This window comes from Nuphar pumila, chromosome 16, assembly GCF_984573655.1.
Source record: "Nuphar pumila chromosome 16, dmNupPumi1.hap1.1, whole genome shotgun sequence".
Taxonomy (NCBI): domain Eukaryota; kingdom Viridiplantae; phylum Streptophyta; class Magnoliopsida; order Nymphaeales; family Nymphaeaceae; genus Nuphar; species Nuphar pumila.
The window spans coordinates 10,591,273-10,608,733 of record NC_143264.1 but is presented as its reverse complement, the minus strand read 5'-3'; the positions used below and the strand labels follow the sequence as shown (position 1 = coordinate 10,608,733).

The 17,461-nt window shown below is 39.0% G+C and overlaps 1 protein-coding gene across 1 annotated transcript in view; it reads right to left on the bottom strand.

Annotated features, from left to right (window-relative positions):
- The window catches only part of LOC149812906 (uncharacterized protein At1g32220, chloroplastic-like), an 86,372-nt gene extending 83,060 nt beyond the window's left edge, over positions 1-3,312 (bottom strand). Inside the window, exon 1 of the mRNA XM_089991714.1 lies at positions 3,150-3,312. Within this exon, the coding sequence (XP_089847840.1) occupies positions 3,150-3,202 (53 nt within the window). The 5' untranslated portion in view covers positions 3,203-3,312. The remainder of the gene's footprint in view (positions 1-3,149) is intronic.
- Between the last annotated feature and the right edge of the window lie 14,149 nt (positions 3,313-17,461).

Below are 17,461 nucleotides of genomic sequence, written 5' to 3'. Positions count from 1 at the left end.
AACTACAATTTATAAATGCTCTCTCTCTCTCTCACTCTCCCCTTCTTAATAGGCATAAATGAGGAAACTACCATTCTCTCTTTCTCTCCAAAATGTCTTTCTCCTCCTTAATAGCTTTAAAATGAAATTATTTTGTAATGTTTTAAAATTATCAATCTATTTATGGTTTTCATTCTTTGTACTTTTAATCTTGATAAATGTATATGATGCAAACCTTTTTTTCATTTGAGTTATAATATATCTTATTTTTAATTTTGTACTTGCGAGATGAAAATATCTTATTACAAAAAGAATCAAACATATTTTTATGTATATTTTATATACTTTTTTATTTTTTTATTGGGCTACTGACTAGTCCCGCCTAGTCCTCGACTAGTCTTTTTAGGGGTCTACCGACTAGGCACCTCCTAGCGCTTTTGACTTCATAGATTTGATGTAAATATCCTACAATCAATCATCAGGACAAAAAGCATTAATCATCACATAGGAAAGAGTTTTCTGAAGCAGCGAATAATTACAAATAAGAGAGATGAACTACAAAAGCTTATACTGCAAAGCTTAAGAAGAAAAATATCCATGTTTTGTAGGGACACTTAACATGCATCTCATGTGTACATGTGCATATTAATTGCATAATAGAACTAGTAGCAGACACAACCTTATAACATGTATAGCATTTACAAAAAGCCACTTGTTTATGCCTCTCCAAATAGATGAGAAACTTCACAAACTAACTTGTGCCCTTATATCAATGGCTGCTTGAAGAAAATTGGAAGTCAAAAATTAATGGGTGCATGGAGTCAAATTACAAATCAAAAGTCACTGAATCAAAACATCACCAGGCTCTAGGAAGAAAACAAGGCAATAGTAAATGAACATAACATGATGATTAAGCACATAGATATACATAAAGCTACAAGATATGCATGAAATCAAGTGAAAACCCACCATTAGTATGTATTGTAAAAAGTAAAGTGTGTAGTTTGACTGTTTTATAATACCATAACTTAATAGGTACTATATTATATTTTGCACAAAATATACAATGTGGTTTGTTAATTTTTCAAATTTTTGAACATTTCATTATTATTATATGCTTAAACAGATTTATTGCACTAAGTTTATATTTTTTATTGTATATTTTTATTTTTTATATCATGTATTATTTTGCCATTTTACACATTTATTCCATAGGTATGGTTTTTTCTCAAAAATTTAGCTTCCTCTATGTTATAATTTGTGCTTAAATAGTTAAATTTATTAATTTATTTTGCCATTTTTTGAAATTTTACTAATTCCCAAATTTCTTCCTTTATACAAGATATGGTATGATACACAAATATCTTACGCCCTTCTGATATAAATTACAATATTTGTCTTACAAGATTTGTCACTCTTTTGTGAATGTCAGTTGGTTGTTTGAGATAAACCTCTCTTATCTTTCTTTACCAACATCCTATATATGATCTTGTCTTGGTTTCTCAAGAAACAAATGGCCCTAAACTGATGAATATTTTTAAACCTTATACTTTGGGGATATAAACTACATTGGACCAATATTTGTGATGACTAAAGTAGTAAACATGATGATGTTAAATCGAGATGCCTCTTTTGCTGGTTACAAATGTAAATATAGCTCAAAGCCTTGAACTTTGATCATTGTCCCCAGTACTGAATGGTGGCAATTTTTAAGAAAATGCAGGGCCTCATTTTCATGACATCTAATTTAGTCAACGACATATTCAACCTAACCCAACTTATCTAAATCTTAAAGTTCATTTGGACTGCAGTCTACAAGGCCAACTTATGTTGTGTAGGCCTTCGACCTACCAAACTATGGCTGCACTTGAGTGCTTAGAGATGGGCCATAAGAATTTGGCCTTGTGGGAGTATATACAGTTTTTCATAAATGTGAATGATGCCCATATTTAACAGGGCTGGCATCAGGTGATATTGAAAATCACCACTATTGTTGATTTTAAATATCCACCCCTCAATCCTGTATGGAGGGTAGTGGTGGTGTCCGTACCACCATAATGTAGGGTGGATATTGGAAAAATCACCATTGGTGGTGATTTTCAATATCACCTGAACTCAACCCTATTTAACATACTAGTGTACGAAAGAGCATCCAGAATTAGAGTTCCTTGATTTCAGTAAGGTATAATTACTTACGTGACAGCATCATATACTCAAGTCTTGACAGATACAAAAAAGCAATGATTCAGACATGGTTTCAACAAAACCGTGGTCATTCTTTTTTCTTCATTTTTTCTTTTCCCATTGAATTCCCCGCTTAGGGATATTATCATGCTATTTTAACATCACTTGTCATTCACGACCATGAGTCTCCGAAATAATTCACTAAGAAGTTCAATATTGTCAAACCAAATATCCTCGCCAACAGTCAATCTACAAGTTTGAAACATGTTTTCAATGCAACAATAGTAAATGATCCTGAGACTAACAGAAGCATGACTGCCGCACAAGATTGCAGCAGTATAAACTGACCCAATGCAATGCAAGGAGACGGGATCAGTTAAGGGGCCTGGCATTGAGCTCCACTTAAAAAGTCAAAATTTTACACCGCAGAGAATCCAAAGACAGGAAAAAACCAGCACAAGGGCAACCACCTCAATCACGATTAACGCTTCCCAGGAATGGACACGTAATGGAACTGAGAAAAAACTCCCTTTTAATTAGCACAAAGAACACATTCACAGTAAACAGAAAGCACTATATGAGAGAATTTTCAAAAAAACGTTAGAAATATAGATAATGCAGTAGTTCTCAATACAAAGAAATCATTGCACTTTTCAATTGAAACATGGATTAAATAAAAAGCAAAAAACATCATGCAACGCACAAAAACCTATGCTATACGCCATCATGCAACAACCACGTCTTCAAAAAATGAAGAATTCACTAAAACAACGCACACCCAACTCAAAAATCAAACTCATGGAATCAAAGAACAAAACAATACGTCATTTCTTCACAAATTTGCAATCTGGGGCATGGCTAGTTCAGTTTAGAGCGACACCCCACTTGGAGAACAAGACGACCCATCTCACACATCGTGATCACCAACAATAATTCACATAAAACCACCAAAAATATGAGGGAGAATGTAGAAGACCTCGGCTCACCTTAGCTTTGAGATAGAAGGCGATAGCGGACGAAGCAAACGGGAGATTATCATCTTTGCTCGATCTTCCCCTCGCTAAAACGAATTTTTTTCACTTTTTCTTCAGAACTATATATGGAGATAAAAATGAGGGAGTTGAAACAGAGGAGGGTGGCTTCGAGAAGCCTCGGAAGTAACCCTGCGCAGAGGGACGGTTGGTTTTATGGTCTTATTACCCTCGAATTTTAGTGAGATAAAATATCAATAATTAATCAGTCTGTCAAAAAAATTTAATTAATAAGTTCTGTAATGTTTGACTGCCATAAATATCTAGAATTTTGAAGTTCCAAACAACCCTCTCTCTCTCTGTATATCTATATATATAGGATTTTATTGCACGGATAGAACTTTGTAAAACAGGTATTTCTAAACACTGCTGTCAAGGCACGAAAATGTCTTGAAAAAGTTAAGTTTTTGTAAGTGTTCCTTGTTTTTTTTGTCATTGATGTTGCCAATATCATGGGACACATTAAGGGCACGTTTGGAAGAGAGAAAAGCTTTCACAGGAAAAGAAAGTTTTGACATTTTTGATATGAGAAGTTTTAAAAAAAAAATCACTTGTTTGTGTAGAATGAAAAAATGAGTGAGAAAATATGAAAAAATTAGAAGAAGAAGACGGTAATGGTGGGTGGTGGTTAATGGATGGATGGATGATGGTGGTGGTGATGGTGTTGGTGGTGATAGTGAGATGTGGTGAGATGGGTAGTGGGCAGCCTAAAAATAAATTCTCTTGGTAGGAAACATTCCTCCACCCCCTCATTATGGAGGAAAGTTTTCTATCAAAAAGTGTACTTTTTAGAAAATGCTTTTAGCCAAAAAGTCTCTCTATTTTTTATTTTGCATCATTTTTCCTACATTTTTCTTGCTTCCAAACTTGCTCTAAGGGTACTCTTAGAAGAGAGACAAACTTTCATAGAAAAAGAAAGTTTTACCTATGACAGATTTTTATATGAAAAGTTTTCCAAAAAAAAAAAATTTTGTTTGTTTGTGTAGCATTAGAAAAATAAAGTGAGAAAATGTGAAAAAATAAGATAGAAAAGGAGGTTGGTAGTGATGGTGGTGATGAAATGTGGTGAGATAGGGTGGTGGGAATGTAAAAAAAAAAATCTCTTGGTAGGAGGACTGGATAATTTTTTGGAGGTTCCTGACCGACTTCCTATCAGCTGAGCAGAGAAGGAGCGCATCATCGGCAAAGAATAGGTGTGATATAGCAGTCCCTCTTAGAAAGGAAGGGATGCATATTAATTAATCCTTTCCAAATAGCAACATTCCGTCTACGGGACAGCCGCTCCATAACTAGCAAGAAAAGGTAAGGTGAAACCGGGTCCCCCTGACGTCAACCTCTCGAACTAGTGAAGGTGTCCCCCGGCACGCCATTAATGAAAACGGAGAAAGATGCGGTCGAGACACACGTCATAATCCGGCTAATCCATTCCTGGTGGAATCCGAATAGCATCAAGGAATTCCTTAGAAAGGTCCAATAGCCACCCGGTCATATGCTTTTCGAAAGATCCGCTTTAAGGCACACAGCCGATTCATTGGTTTATTCAAGGGAGTGGACTATCTCATGGGCTAGTGCTAGTAGGATGCTCTCTTTAATGTTCCTGCCCTTCAAGAAAGAACCCTGATTAGCTGATAGTTTGCGGGTCGGGTCGCATTCTATTCACCATCACCTTTGTTATGATCTTGTAAATGAAGTTGCATATAACACAGAACGGGAGCAACGAGAAGGAACCTTATGTAAGGTCATATACGTTAAGGGGCGAAAGTCTTCAAAAGCGGCTTCACCATCACCACTATAAATGATGGAATAAGTGCTATAAAAGTACTGTTAATCTCGCCCACTTTGGAAGAAGATTGAATCGCCTTAAAGACTTTTATAGCATCGCACAATATCCCAGTACTGCTGAAAAAAGAAGCCCTACAACCCATCGGGGCCTGGTGCTTTGTTGCCAGGAGCTTGGAAAACCGCTAATCTGATCTCCTCATCAGTCACCGGGTATAGAAGAGCTTGATTCTCACTCTCTTCCACTCCCGGGCTGGTCTCCATGGAGTATAGCATATCACTGCAGTTCGGGTCTGCCGTATTATAGTTGGGATGCAATGAATGAAATCCTTCCCGCCTCAAAGATTTGATCACCAAAATGTAGTGAATTCCATTATGCTGTCGTCTTTCTCTTACTGCTGCTCCAAACAAAAAAAACTGTGTTACGGTCGCCTTCCTTCAGCCACCGGATGCGGGACTTCTGACGCCACATGCTCTCCTCTTGGTCCAATGCAATATGGAGTCTGCCCCTGAGCTTCATCTCAACCTCAGCAGCCAGCTACTAGGGGAGCCATTTTCTAACGCAATCTGGTTGGAAAGAATGGCCTTTTTCCGCGGGGTTATCTTCTTTGAAACGTCGTAGAAGAAATGGAACTTCTTTTTGTCTTTGGTCTCCTCTAATAAAGCCACCACGAGTGAGATTCTGTAGATAATCCAAATGCTGCCCAACAACCTTTCTCCTCTGGTCAATCGAACCTTGTGGAGTCAACGTTCCGAAGGCCCTGACTTTTTACAAATCAATTAGTGAGGAATCAATTAGTAGGAGCACAGGCAGCAGATTGAGCCCCCTTTCCGTCATTATAGCGAAAAGCTGGCCTGTCTGTTTTATTAATAAAACGGCGATACTCCCATGGATTTTCATTAGGATCGGGGAAACTCCATACAATTCCTTGAATTGGGCAGGATTCATGTACAGCCCAGTGGAAAAGGTATAAAAAAAGGAGACGATGATCCCAACCGATCCCCAAGATAACCCGAAAAGGGAGAAGAGAAAGTCTTTGAAAAGCTGCTGTATCGCCAGAGCGAAAAGCCTGAGGAAAATCTTGCCCTTCACCCTTTCTCTATATGATCAAGTGTTAAAAGAATGAAAGGTCTGGTTGATCTTTTCTTATCGGTTAACTTTCGAATCATAATCCCTGTGAGGAATTCAAAGGATAGGTTATCAAAATGGGGGTCACCGATGCTCTCGCTTTCGCTTGCTTGATTCATTGACGGAAGCCTATGAGGACAGAATTAATAGATGGAAAGCAAGGCCAACTATTGGCTGAAGCGGAATGCGAAGCGTAGCTCTATTAATAGATGGAAAGCAAGGCCAGTGAAGCGGAATGCGAAGCGTAGCTCTTTAATTCAACTAAGCTACTATATCACTCTCTATCTAAGCGTCGCTTATGGGTGCAACCAATACTAAGCTCTAAGCGAAGCTGCTTTGCTTAGCTTACTTAGCTTACCTGACGGCTTAGTCAGTCCTGAGCTATGCTTAGTAAGGTCAGTCAGCCTAGTAAGATCGCTTAGTCAAGTAAGGGAAGGAGAATAGGGCTCGCCTATTGTATGTAGGGCTCGCAGGCCTTGTAGCGAGGATAGAAGACCAAGATTACGCCTGCGAGTGTTGCCTACGAGCGAAGTAAGCTAAAGAGCTAGGCTTTTTGTATCAATGAATGGAAAGATCTCTGTGCGCGGCGCGAGAAATAAGGAATCCTAGAAAAGATCGATTGAGACTCCCTCCCTAGCAGCGAGTGCAGCCTGTGTAGCCCTTGCTCCACTGCGAGTGCAGCCTACGCGGAGCGAGCTTTTGCGCTTTCGTAAGTGCTCACATAGACAACTCCGGCGAAGAGGACGCGCACTCCTGCTACGACGCCTACAACTGGAGCTACGCAAGCTGTAACTGCTGACGAAGAGATTGGAGCGTAGAGGTCCACTGTGGACTACGCGAGGGCAGTTTCTTCTTTCTGCGATGGTTTCTCACTCAAAGACGGTCGAGCGTAGGCGGGGGAGTGACGTAGGATACCACGTCTGTGTCAAGCCTACAACTGTGACATGTGCTATGTCGAAAGCAACGGTTGCTTTCGACGCGTTGGTTGCATCATATGTAGGCCCGACGGAGAAAGCGGTAGCTTTGCTCGCATCCAATCTCGCTTCGCTTTGCTCTTGTAGGCAGAGTCTACACTCTACGCTCGCAGTCTACTCGCGAGCCGGTCCCACGAAGATCTCTACGTACTTGTCCAGTCCAGGACAACGGAGATCTTCCGGTCTGCGTGCGTGGGAGCAGCTCAAACAAAGAAGAGTCTGGTCCGGTCTGTCTGAATTCAGGCCCGGCCCGCCCGTCTGCTGCTAGGTCCGGGAATGGCGCCAGGCGAGGTCGCCGCTATGCCTCGCTGCTCTGCTGCGGCCGGCCCACGAACTATGCAAAAGAATCAAGGCCGGGAGGTGTCGTCCATAGTAGTTCCCCCCCCGCCTTTGGTGATTGACCGAACAAAGAGGCCTAGATCTATGCCTCTTAATGAGAGGAGCACATGCAGCAGATTGAGCCCCCTTTCCGTCATTATAGCGAAAAGCTGGCCTGTCTGTTTTATTAATAAAACGGCGATACTCCCGTGGATTTTCATTAGGATCGGGGAAACTCCATACAATTCCTTGAATTGGGCAGGATTCATGTACAGCCCAGTGGAAAAGGTATCAAAAAAGGAGACGATGATCCCAACCGGTCCCCAAGATAACCCGAAAAGGGAGAAGAGAAAGTCTTTGAAAAGCTGCCGTATCGCCAGAGCATGTTTGAAAGTGAGAAAGATGTGGGAAAAGTGATGCAAAACAGAAAGTCTATATAGATTTTCTCACCCTTTCAAATGAGAGAGACTTTTTTGTTGAGAGATTTTTTTTAAAAATACCATTTTTCATAAGTAACATTCTATCATGGAGGGATTGGAGGAATGGTTCCTATCAAGAGAAAATTTATTTTTACACTCTCCACCACAACCCTTATCTTCCTTTTTCTCATTTTTTTACATTTTCTCACTCTTTTTTTCTCATACTACACAAGCAAGTGAAAAAACTTTTTTTTGGAAAACTTCTCATATCAAAAACTCTCATAGGCAAAACTTTTTTTTACTATGAGAGTTTTTCTCTCTTCCAAACGTGCCCTTTAGAAAAAATCTCTCTCATTTGGAAGTGTCAAAAAATCTATACGAATTTTCTATTTTGCATCACTTTTCTTATATCTTTCTCTCTTCCAAATGTGGGCGCATTTGGAAGAGAGAATCTCTCATAGAAAAAGAAAGTTTTGTCTACGAGAGTTTTTTATATGAGAAGTTTTTCAAAATAAAGTTTTTTGCTTGTTTGTGTAGCATGAGAAAAACATAGTGAAAAAAATGTAAAAAACATTAGAGAGAGAGGAGGAGGAGGACAACAATGGAGCTTTTCCACCACCTATTTCATTTTTTTCACCCTTTTCCCTCAGCCGAATGGAGGTTGCACCATTGTCGGGGAGTACAAATGTTTGTGCCCTTAGCTCGATTATCCCGTTTAGGGATGTGCATGAGATGCATGACCAATGACCGACAAGTGAAGATGTTTGTGCCCCCGGAAAGGAAATCCTTATCGATGAGCACCTAAAGCACCGATTGTTTGATGACGATGACTTATGACAGGTTGATCATCGACATGCTCCTGAGCTGCTCAAAGATGTCCTAAAATTTGTTGACGATTGAGACCACTGATTGTCCCATCGAACTAACCGCACTCGACATCAATGGAGTCGGTCATCGCCGAATGAAGGCTACAAAGGTGAGATGAGTGGCAGTGGTGGTGGTGGGTAGTGAGATGAGTGGCGGGGGTATAAAATTTAATTTTCTTTTAGTAGAAAATATTCCTCCACCCCTTAGAATAATGACTCATATCAAAGTGTACTTTTTAGAAAAACTCTCTTAGTGAAAAAGTCTCTTTCTATCGGAAGGGTCGAAAAAATCGTATAGTTTTTCATTTTGTATCACTCTTTATCGCTTCCAAACATGCCTTAAGTGTTTCATTTGATGCATGAGATGTCATGTTCAAGGAATCCCACATGTAAGGGCGTGGGTATTTTTATCCACGCAATCAAATGCCATTTTGGTGTGTTTAAAAGTTAGTTTTTTCTTTTCTTGAATGTTAACAAATCTTAGGCATTCAAACGCACCTTAGGATATGTTTGTTTCATTCATATGAAAAAGGAATGCCTTTTTATGAAAAATGAGCAAAGTTTTTAGAAAACCTTGTGGTCTGTCTTCTCATGCAAATGCTTTTATAGGGCAAAGGGTATGGAAAGATTTGCATATGAAAAGTAGAAAGTTGATTTGATGTTTGTTTATAAAAGCAAGATGATGCTAACTTAGTAATTTTCCTTTGAAAATGACATGAGACAAACAGTTTGTGATGATGAGTTTGATTAGGCCCACACCTTGATCCAATCTCCTTTGTAAAGGGAGGATCTCATCCTCGTTTTAGGCCAAACCACGAATTTCAATAAAAAACCTTGAATCTTAGATCTAAGTTAATCGAACGCAAATACGACTTGACCTCTACCAAGTTTTTTTGTTCTCTTGATATACTAATGAAGAACATTCTCATCACCGACTGCACATTGGCAAGCCTCTGGTTGGTAAAAGTCTTGAAGCTCCTACTGCACACTGAAGAGTATGCACAGCTTCAACCTTATGGTGAAAAGGCATCTCTTGACCTCCTATCAACTTGGTGACATTCACATGTCGCTCCTACCAACTCCATAACTTCTACCAAGTGTTAGTAGAACAAGCCATGAAAATGGGATCTTAAATGTGTTTTCCAATTCTAATCCTAAAAACCATGAACCACGTTCAAGTATCCTTGGATCACAATTCATTATACCTAAATTTGATCCAAATCCAACCTAGTATGTCACCCCTTAGCGATGGTTGGCATGCTCTAGGTTAGGGATGCAAATGGGTCGGATTCACGATGGAGGTTTTGCAAATTTTAGCTGTTTCAGATCCGAACTGTTTGCATCAATACTCAAGGTAAGCAAATATGCAAATGGTTGCATTTCTTACCACACCTAACTGCAACTAAACTCATTGTATCAGAATTTGCAACATCACGTGATTGTGAATCTCCTGTCTTTGAGCAACCATCAACATGGTGGTAGCCGTTCATCTCAAGGATGAATGTTTCTCAATAAACAAGGGCTTTCTCATATTCAGGCACCAGCCTTTTTGAGGGATGTAATCAAGTCAGTCTTGGATAAGATCTAATCTTCCCTGAATATGAATGTATCAGATCTAGTCTAATTGGATTTGAATTCAAATTCATATAAGAAAATAGGTAACACCAAGTCCCAATCCAATTAGCTACCAGATGTATTTTAAACGTAATCGTGTTGGATAATCTGGTGGATTTGGATTCAGATAAGGATGAAAGTCTGCATATATGATCCAACTCCAATTGTTAAATCAGATCTGTTTTGCTTTACAGAATCCAAGTATTTGGATTCGGATTCAGATTCAGTCGGGTATCAGAGCTAAATCCGAGTTGTTGATTAAATCATGTAAAAAAAGTTTTTGTAAATTAATCTTTTCATCTGTGTTGAATGTCACAAGCTTTATGACAAATATCATGAGATTTATAAAAAATCTTGCGATAATATCGGGAGAAATTGCTTGAAAATTTAAAATGGCATTTTTTTGCGAGATTTTCAAAACATGTCAAATATCATCATGAGATTTATGTTTTTAACAGATATTTATCGTGAAAACCCTCAAGATTTTTATTTTTAAATATTTTTTTATATTTTGTAATTTATTTTTTACTGCCAAGATTTAGCCAAAAAATGCAATTTTTTATGAAAATTTTTATGAAATTTTTTAAAAATCTCCAAAGTTTTTGATAGACAATATTTTGCAATTTTTAACTTTTATCACTATGGTCACGAGGTCAAGGATTTATAAGTAATTCTTTACTTTGAACACTTTGGAACAAATGCATGGCAGTGGATGGGACAAGTCCCCTGTACCATGTGGTGACAACAGTCAACACTTGTCACATGAACATAAAGAACATCACCCAAGTACAAGACACATGGCAACAAGAGTTAGGACGGCAGAGGAGAAAGCAGGAATATTGGATCCATATCTCATCTCCTTTACCCGGATTATGCCCAAACCCAATTGGACCCTATGCAATCTGGTCTTGTCCAATTTGGCCATATATCTGAGTGGGTTGGGGTGTGATTGATGAGCACGTTATGTAATCTTCTATGTGGACCGGGTTCAGGTGGGGCTGTCATTGGGTCGGGTATCTCTCCCATCAGATTATACTTGAACTCGTCCAAATAACAAATTATTGGGTTTGAGTTTGGATCCAGGTTTTATCATCTTATGAAAATGAAATCCCAAACTTGGACCCGCGTAATTTCAAAAGTTCACTTTTACTATATAACACATGGGTCGGGTATCTGGCAAAAGATCTGGGTTGGGTCGGGTACATGGCAAAAATCATATCTCAAACCCAGCCCACATATTGCTGGAGTCAGTATCTTTGATGCATATACTCGAAAAATTGGGTTCAGGTCAAGTAGTTGATACAAACCCGACCCATTGATAGCCCTAGGTTCAGGTATCTGATCCATCAATATATATGCACGCAAACCTATCTAAATAACAAACAACCTGGTTCGAATCCGAGCTCCGGCTATATCGTGTAAAAAAAAAAATAGAACTTCAAAAGCTGACCACATAATTTAGAGAGTAATTAGGTTTGTTCTACAAAAATATACATAAGAAAACAATCACAACTCAAACCCGACCCACATGTTACTCAAGTCAGGTTCAAGTCGACTCTAATAACATTCGGGTCAACATTTTTAATGCACATACCAAAATATCTGAGATCCGATCAGGTAATGTACCTGAGACAAACCCGACCCGTTTTAACAACTAGACCTATAAAAAAAGACATACAACTTGGTTTGTTTAAATGGGCTTGAAGTATTTCTCATACGAAAAGCATGCCCTTCCAACAATGTACAAGCTTAATTAGGCCCTTCAAAAATTTGCCTTCTAAAAGGCCCTAGGGAAAGAGTTTTATGCTAATATGTGATTTTCATATGAAAACATGGGCCCGTTTGAGTTCCATTAGAAAATAGGGATGACAGTGGGCGGGGAACAAGGTCTCCACCCCTGCCCCGTCTTAAAATCCTGGTCTCTATCCCCTGCACGGCTTTTGATTTTAACCTCCATCTTCGGTCCAAACAAAACGAGGCGGGGCGGGGCCCTGTTTTCCCCCGGTCCATTACCATTCTTAAAGAAGGATTGGGGACAGGATGGGACGGGGCAGGGCTAGGTAAGGTAGGGATGGGGACGGGGCGAGGCGAGTGAAAGTGTAAGTCCATTTCTGCCTCCATTCATACACGGGTTTTGATTTTAACTTCCATCCCAACCTTCATCTTTATTTCATGTCCTCCATCTTCGGTCCAAACTGGTGAGGCCAGGCGGGGCCCATTTTCTCCCGATCCACTGCCATCCCTATCAGAAAAGTGTTTGTTTCATCCACAATTGAAAAATGGCTCAAATGGTATCAATCTAAAGCATGGTCACAAGTATGTATCACCAAGTTTTTAAAAAAAAAAAATCTCACTGCGATTTCACAAGAAACTCACAAGCCATGAAAGTGTCAGAAATATTGTGAGCTTAACAAAGTGTTACATACTTTCAATATATTGTAATTCTAGCCCAATCATATCATGATTGTTTTATTTTATTCTCATATATATTTAACAATAAACTTACATATATTTCTTTTTTTTCTTATTTCATAAAACAGTTTTTTTAGTTTACTATGAAGCTTTTTTCTCGAGAAAAATCCCCACAAGATCTATGCATGATTGAATCCGACCTAATCAGACTCCGATTCTCAGTTGAAGGGAAAAAGACAAATACCAAACCTACATCTGATTAGCTAGTTGGATATATTTTATACATCATGAGGCAAGATAATCCATTATGCATACCTAATTCAAATATAATTAATATTAATCTTAGTTTATTTTGTCCATAAAATTGGGTACAGATCCGTGCAGTAGTTTTCAATGTCGGCGGATGCTTTGCATTCAGCCCGATAAACCCAAACTAGAGACATTGACATCCTTAGAGATCCAATATTGCATGTGGTATTTGCCCATAGAATTTGTACCTAGCTTGTGGTCTTAGACTCTTAGTTGGTTCTATACTGTTTTGTCAAGCACAAGCCAAGGTTTAGCTAATTTTTCAAATGCACACTTCACTTTGTGTGTGTGTGTGTGTTTTATTTAATTTATAACCAAAAGAAATTACACCCAACACAAAAACCTAGTCGTGTTGGCTTAGCATACCATACCTACGGTCATCATGTTGGCAACATACAACTCCAAGGCTAGGACCCCCCCCCCCCCCCCTTTGGGGGCTTATGTTGGGTGTTGGCTTGTACAGAGAGGAATGGCGCGCCATGAGAATAGAACCTTGACCGTCTTTCTATCAACCAAGGCCCCACCCACTATGCCAACCCCCTTGTTCCTTGAGGCTTCACTTTTGTGATTTGCATTCTATTGCCTATTTATGGCTATTGAAATTTGAAAATCATGAGCAGGTGTTAACAATGTCATTAACATTGTTCGACAAATGTTATGGGCAAGGGAATAGAGATAGAAGAAGAAGAGAATAATAAAGGTTGGGAATTTTAATGGCTTACTTAAGGGGGTTCTTTCTGTATTGTGTGTTTTCTTTCACAGACTAGGCTATATATATAACCACCCTTAGGTTGTCGTATCAGCCCAAAGTAATAGCAGCAAGCTCAACCATCTCGCAACCCATGCGACAAAGAGAGTGGGCTCACTTTGTCTTTCATGCATGAATTCAGGTTCCGTGGCCAATCTAGTTGTTAGAAGCCAACATCTCTCACTTGACCATGAGAACCAAAACATGATGCAATTATTTTCTTCTCACTATATGAGGTCTTTCACTTGTATAAAAAATCTTGCATTGACGTATTTGCACTATATTTAGGTTTTACCCAACAAGCTTGATAATCAAATTTGACATATCTTAAACTCATGTAAGATACATGTTTAAAAAACATTTCTTGAGACATACCTTTAGTCAAAGAGTCTGCAATCATGCATGAAGTAAGCAAATAACTAACTTTGGTTCATATTTGTTCGGCGATCGCCCGAGCTTACCTGATGTGTCAATGAACTTTGTCGATATGAGGGGTTGAGACTCTGCCATATACTGTAATTCGTTCTGATACCAATTGTTGTACCCACTAGTTTATCGAGGTTTGTACTTGACAGATTAAACCTGGGTCGAAACTAGAAGATGAACTTGTCGAAAGACCCGATTGTGCAACTGATGGGTACTCTAAACGCAGTCCGATATATGCAAGATGATCAAACATATTGTTCCTTGTTCTTGTAACCTGTGGGTGGTGTTTCCTAGAGTCTTAACCATAGTTGACACGATGGAGAAGAGGTCGAAGGTTCCTAGTGATGATGAACTGGGCGACTCAGGTAAAACAGTATCCAAACTATCAATCAGGTACATTAGGTTTGGGCTCGATTAGTGGTTTGAGTATGAAACAATTCTCAATCATGTTAGACTTTGATCAGAGGTCTTAGGGAGGCCTATAAATGTGTGAAAGAATTTAGTATAAGTGTTGGAAATGGGGGTAGTTGGGGTTCTGACGAGATGTAGTTTTGGGTTCGAAAGGGGTTCAATTATGAATATAAGTCTATAACTCTTAAGACTTATTCCAAGAGTTGTAGAGAGGTCTAGGGCCATGTGAAAATAACTAGTAGTAAAGTTGTTGGGCAGAAGATAAGATTGCAGTAGGTCAAGAGAACTTTGTTTAGGCAAATTGAGTACCCGATAAGATGCAAATTCATTTTTTGGGTTTAAAAAATTAGGGAGAAGCCGATCCAACGCTATGGAAGGATTCTATGGATAACTTGGAAGTTTGTACCAGGTGGGAAGGTGTCTTTCATGTTGTGCAACTCTGATATATGATCTGCAATGTAGTAATGTTGACATGATCAATGATAAGCAAGACCATACAGTTGGGGGCATCGTGAAAGCCTGAGTATTTCGATAAGGATGAACGACTAGCCCTTGGAGACTTGACCTTCACGTGAATCATAGATAATTGAGAGAGAGAGGAATCAACTTTTATTTCTTCGAGCATGAAAATCCAAAGGCTACCTAGGCCATATTATATAGTGGTTGTCCAGGTTTGTTTATAAAATAATAGCATTAAACATTAAAAGCAATAAGCATGCAATGTGACTTCCACTTGGTTGACTTTGTGGCTCCATATTTCTTTCCTTTCTTTTCTTTTTTTTACGTGACAAGTGTCTTATTGAATAAAAAAAGTTTCTTTCCTAGTAAGAAGCTCTTTTTGCTTGACATATATCTACCCTATGAGATCCGTAGTATCCTCCATTGCTTGCATATGACCGACATCAACTCTTACTAAAATAAAAAGAACATCAAAATAAATTAGGGTCAATTTTAGATCATTACAAGTGACAAGTGTAGAGTTCTGTCCCTAGTCCTTCCATCCATGAAACACTTTTTTATTTTTTTTAATGAGAGAATTCAAGCCCAACTTAATAGGTCTAAAGTTCAAACCACATTAGTTTCAACTTTAAATGAGCCAGCTTGAGCTCAGCTCCTTTAGCTCAGAGCCATCATAAGTTTAAGCTCCGTTCGACTTGCAAAAAATATCAGTCCGATGCATACTGAACAATTTTGCAAAAAAATATCAAAAATAGTAAAGACTTTATATATTTGGCAAATTTAAAGACATTGATACATCACTGTTAATTATTTTGAAAAAAAATGTGATATATGTTTTTGTCAGCAAAACCACAACAAGAATGTTCATTTGAATTATGTTTATATTTATATATTCTTGTGCTTCCTACAAATGTCGCATGTATCGTCTTTTGAAAAAGTCTCAATGAGGGAAAAGGTTACAATGTTTTCAAAATTTTAGTTTTTTTCTAAAAAAAAAAATCTCGAGAAATATTGACATGTATAAAAACATGCAAAGTTATGTAAAAGTGCAAATAAAATACAACTTCATCATGGTCATGGTGAAGTACTTTTTGATTACTAATACCAAGTATAAAAAGTACCAACAATCTGCATTATTGTGTTAATATTAGGATAAAAATGTGTTAAATGGATAAGGGTTTCAATACGAGTTGAAGACACGAACTTATAATTAATTTCAAAACTAGGGCACCAGGACACAGTTGTCTTAATTGGTAGCATAATATATCTTTGATATTTTGATATATACAAATCTATTTATTGTCAAAATTATCACTAAAAATAATAAAATAATACTATAGTGTTAAAATATTGGTGGACGTGTCATGTTGCGTTTCCACATGTTCCCTAGACACAGGACTCTAAATCGCACATTCGAAGTAGGATAAAAAATTATATTTTCAATGTAGACAATATTTTTAAAGGAAAATTTGTATATAAAGCCTAATGTATGGTGCATTTATGTTTAGCTACTTAGGCTTAAAATATTTGAAAAAAAATGCATTGCGTTTTCAGAAATTGCCCATTTGGCTGTCACACTTTCAATTAGGGGCGGCAATCGGGTCAGGTTGGTGGCTCAACATGACAGGTTGGTGGGTCAGCATACCTCAACACGAACCCGACCCATTTATTAAACGGGTAACCCGACATGACACGGTTAACTTGTTTAATAAACGGGTCGGGTAAACGGGTTGTCGGGTCGGTTTCGGGTAAGCGGGTAAACTGGTTGGCGGGCAGGTTGGCGGGTCGGGTCAGGTTCGGGTAAATGGGTAAACGAGTCGACGAGCCAATACCGGGCAATGCTCCAGTCCCTGCCATCCATCTTCGTCGGGAAAGCCGATCGGCTCTACCAGATCGTCACCGTCATCTCCGAGGCCGCGAAGCAATCACTGAAGAGGAAGGGGCTCCACTTCCCACCCTGTCGGAAGCCCGAGTACATGCACGCCAAATGGCTCTCCCCCTACGAGCGAATGAAGTCGGGCCAGGGCGAAGAAGAGAAGAAGGCCACCACCACCATCGCCGTGAAACCCTCCAACCTCTCTACCACCAGATTCTCCGACGAGTTCGAGTTGCGCTTTAGCGACAATCTCGGCCAGGAAAAGGATGCCACCGGTAGTGGTGGTCAGATGAGGGTGGTGGTGACGGAGTAGACGCCATCGGCGATCAAGCCGAAGAGTGCCCACAAGGAAGGCAATATCGTCGCCAGATTAGCCTCCGTTCTTCGAGAGAAACCCTAAATCTATAATCAAGTATTCAAAAGAAAAAAGGACCCAAAGGTAAATGGGTAAAAGGGTTGGCAGGTCGGGTTTGGGTAAACATATTGACCCGCCCGCCTAACCCATTTATTAAACGGGTCAGACGGGT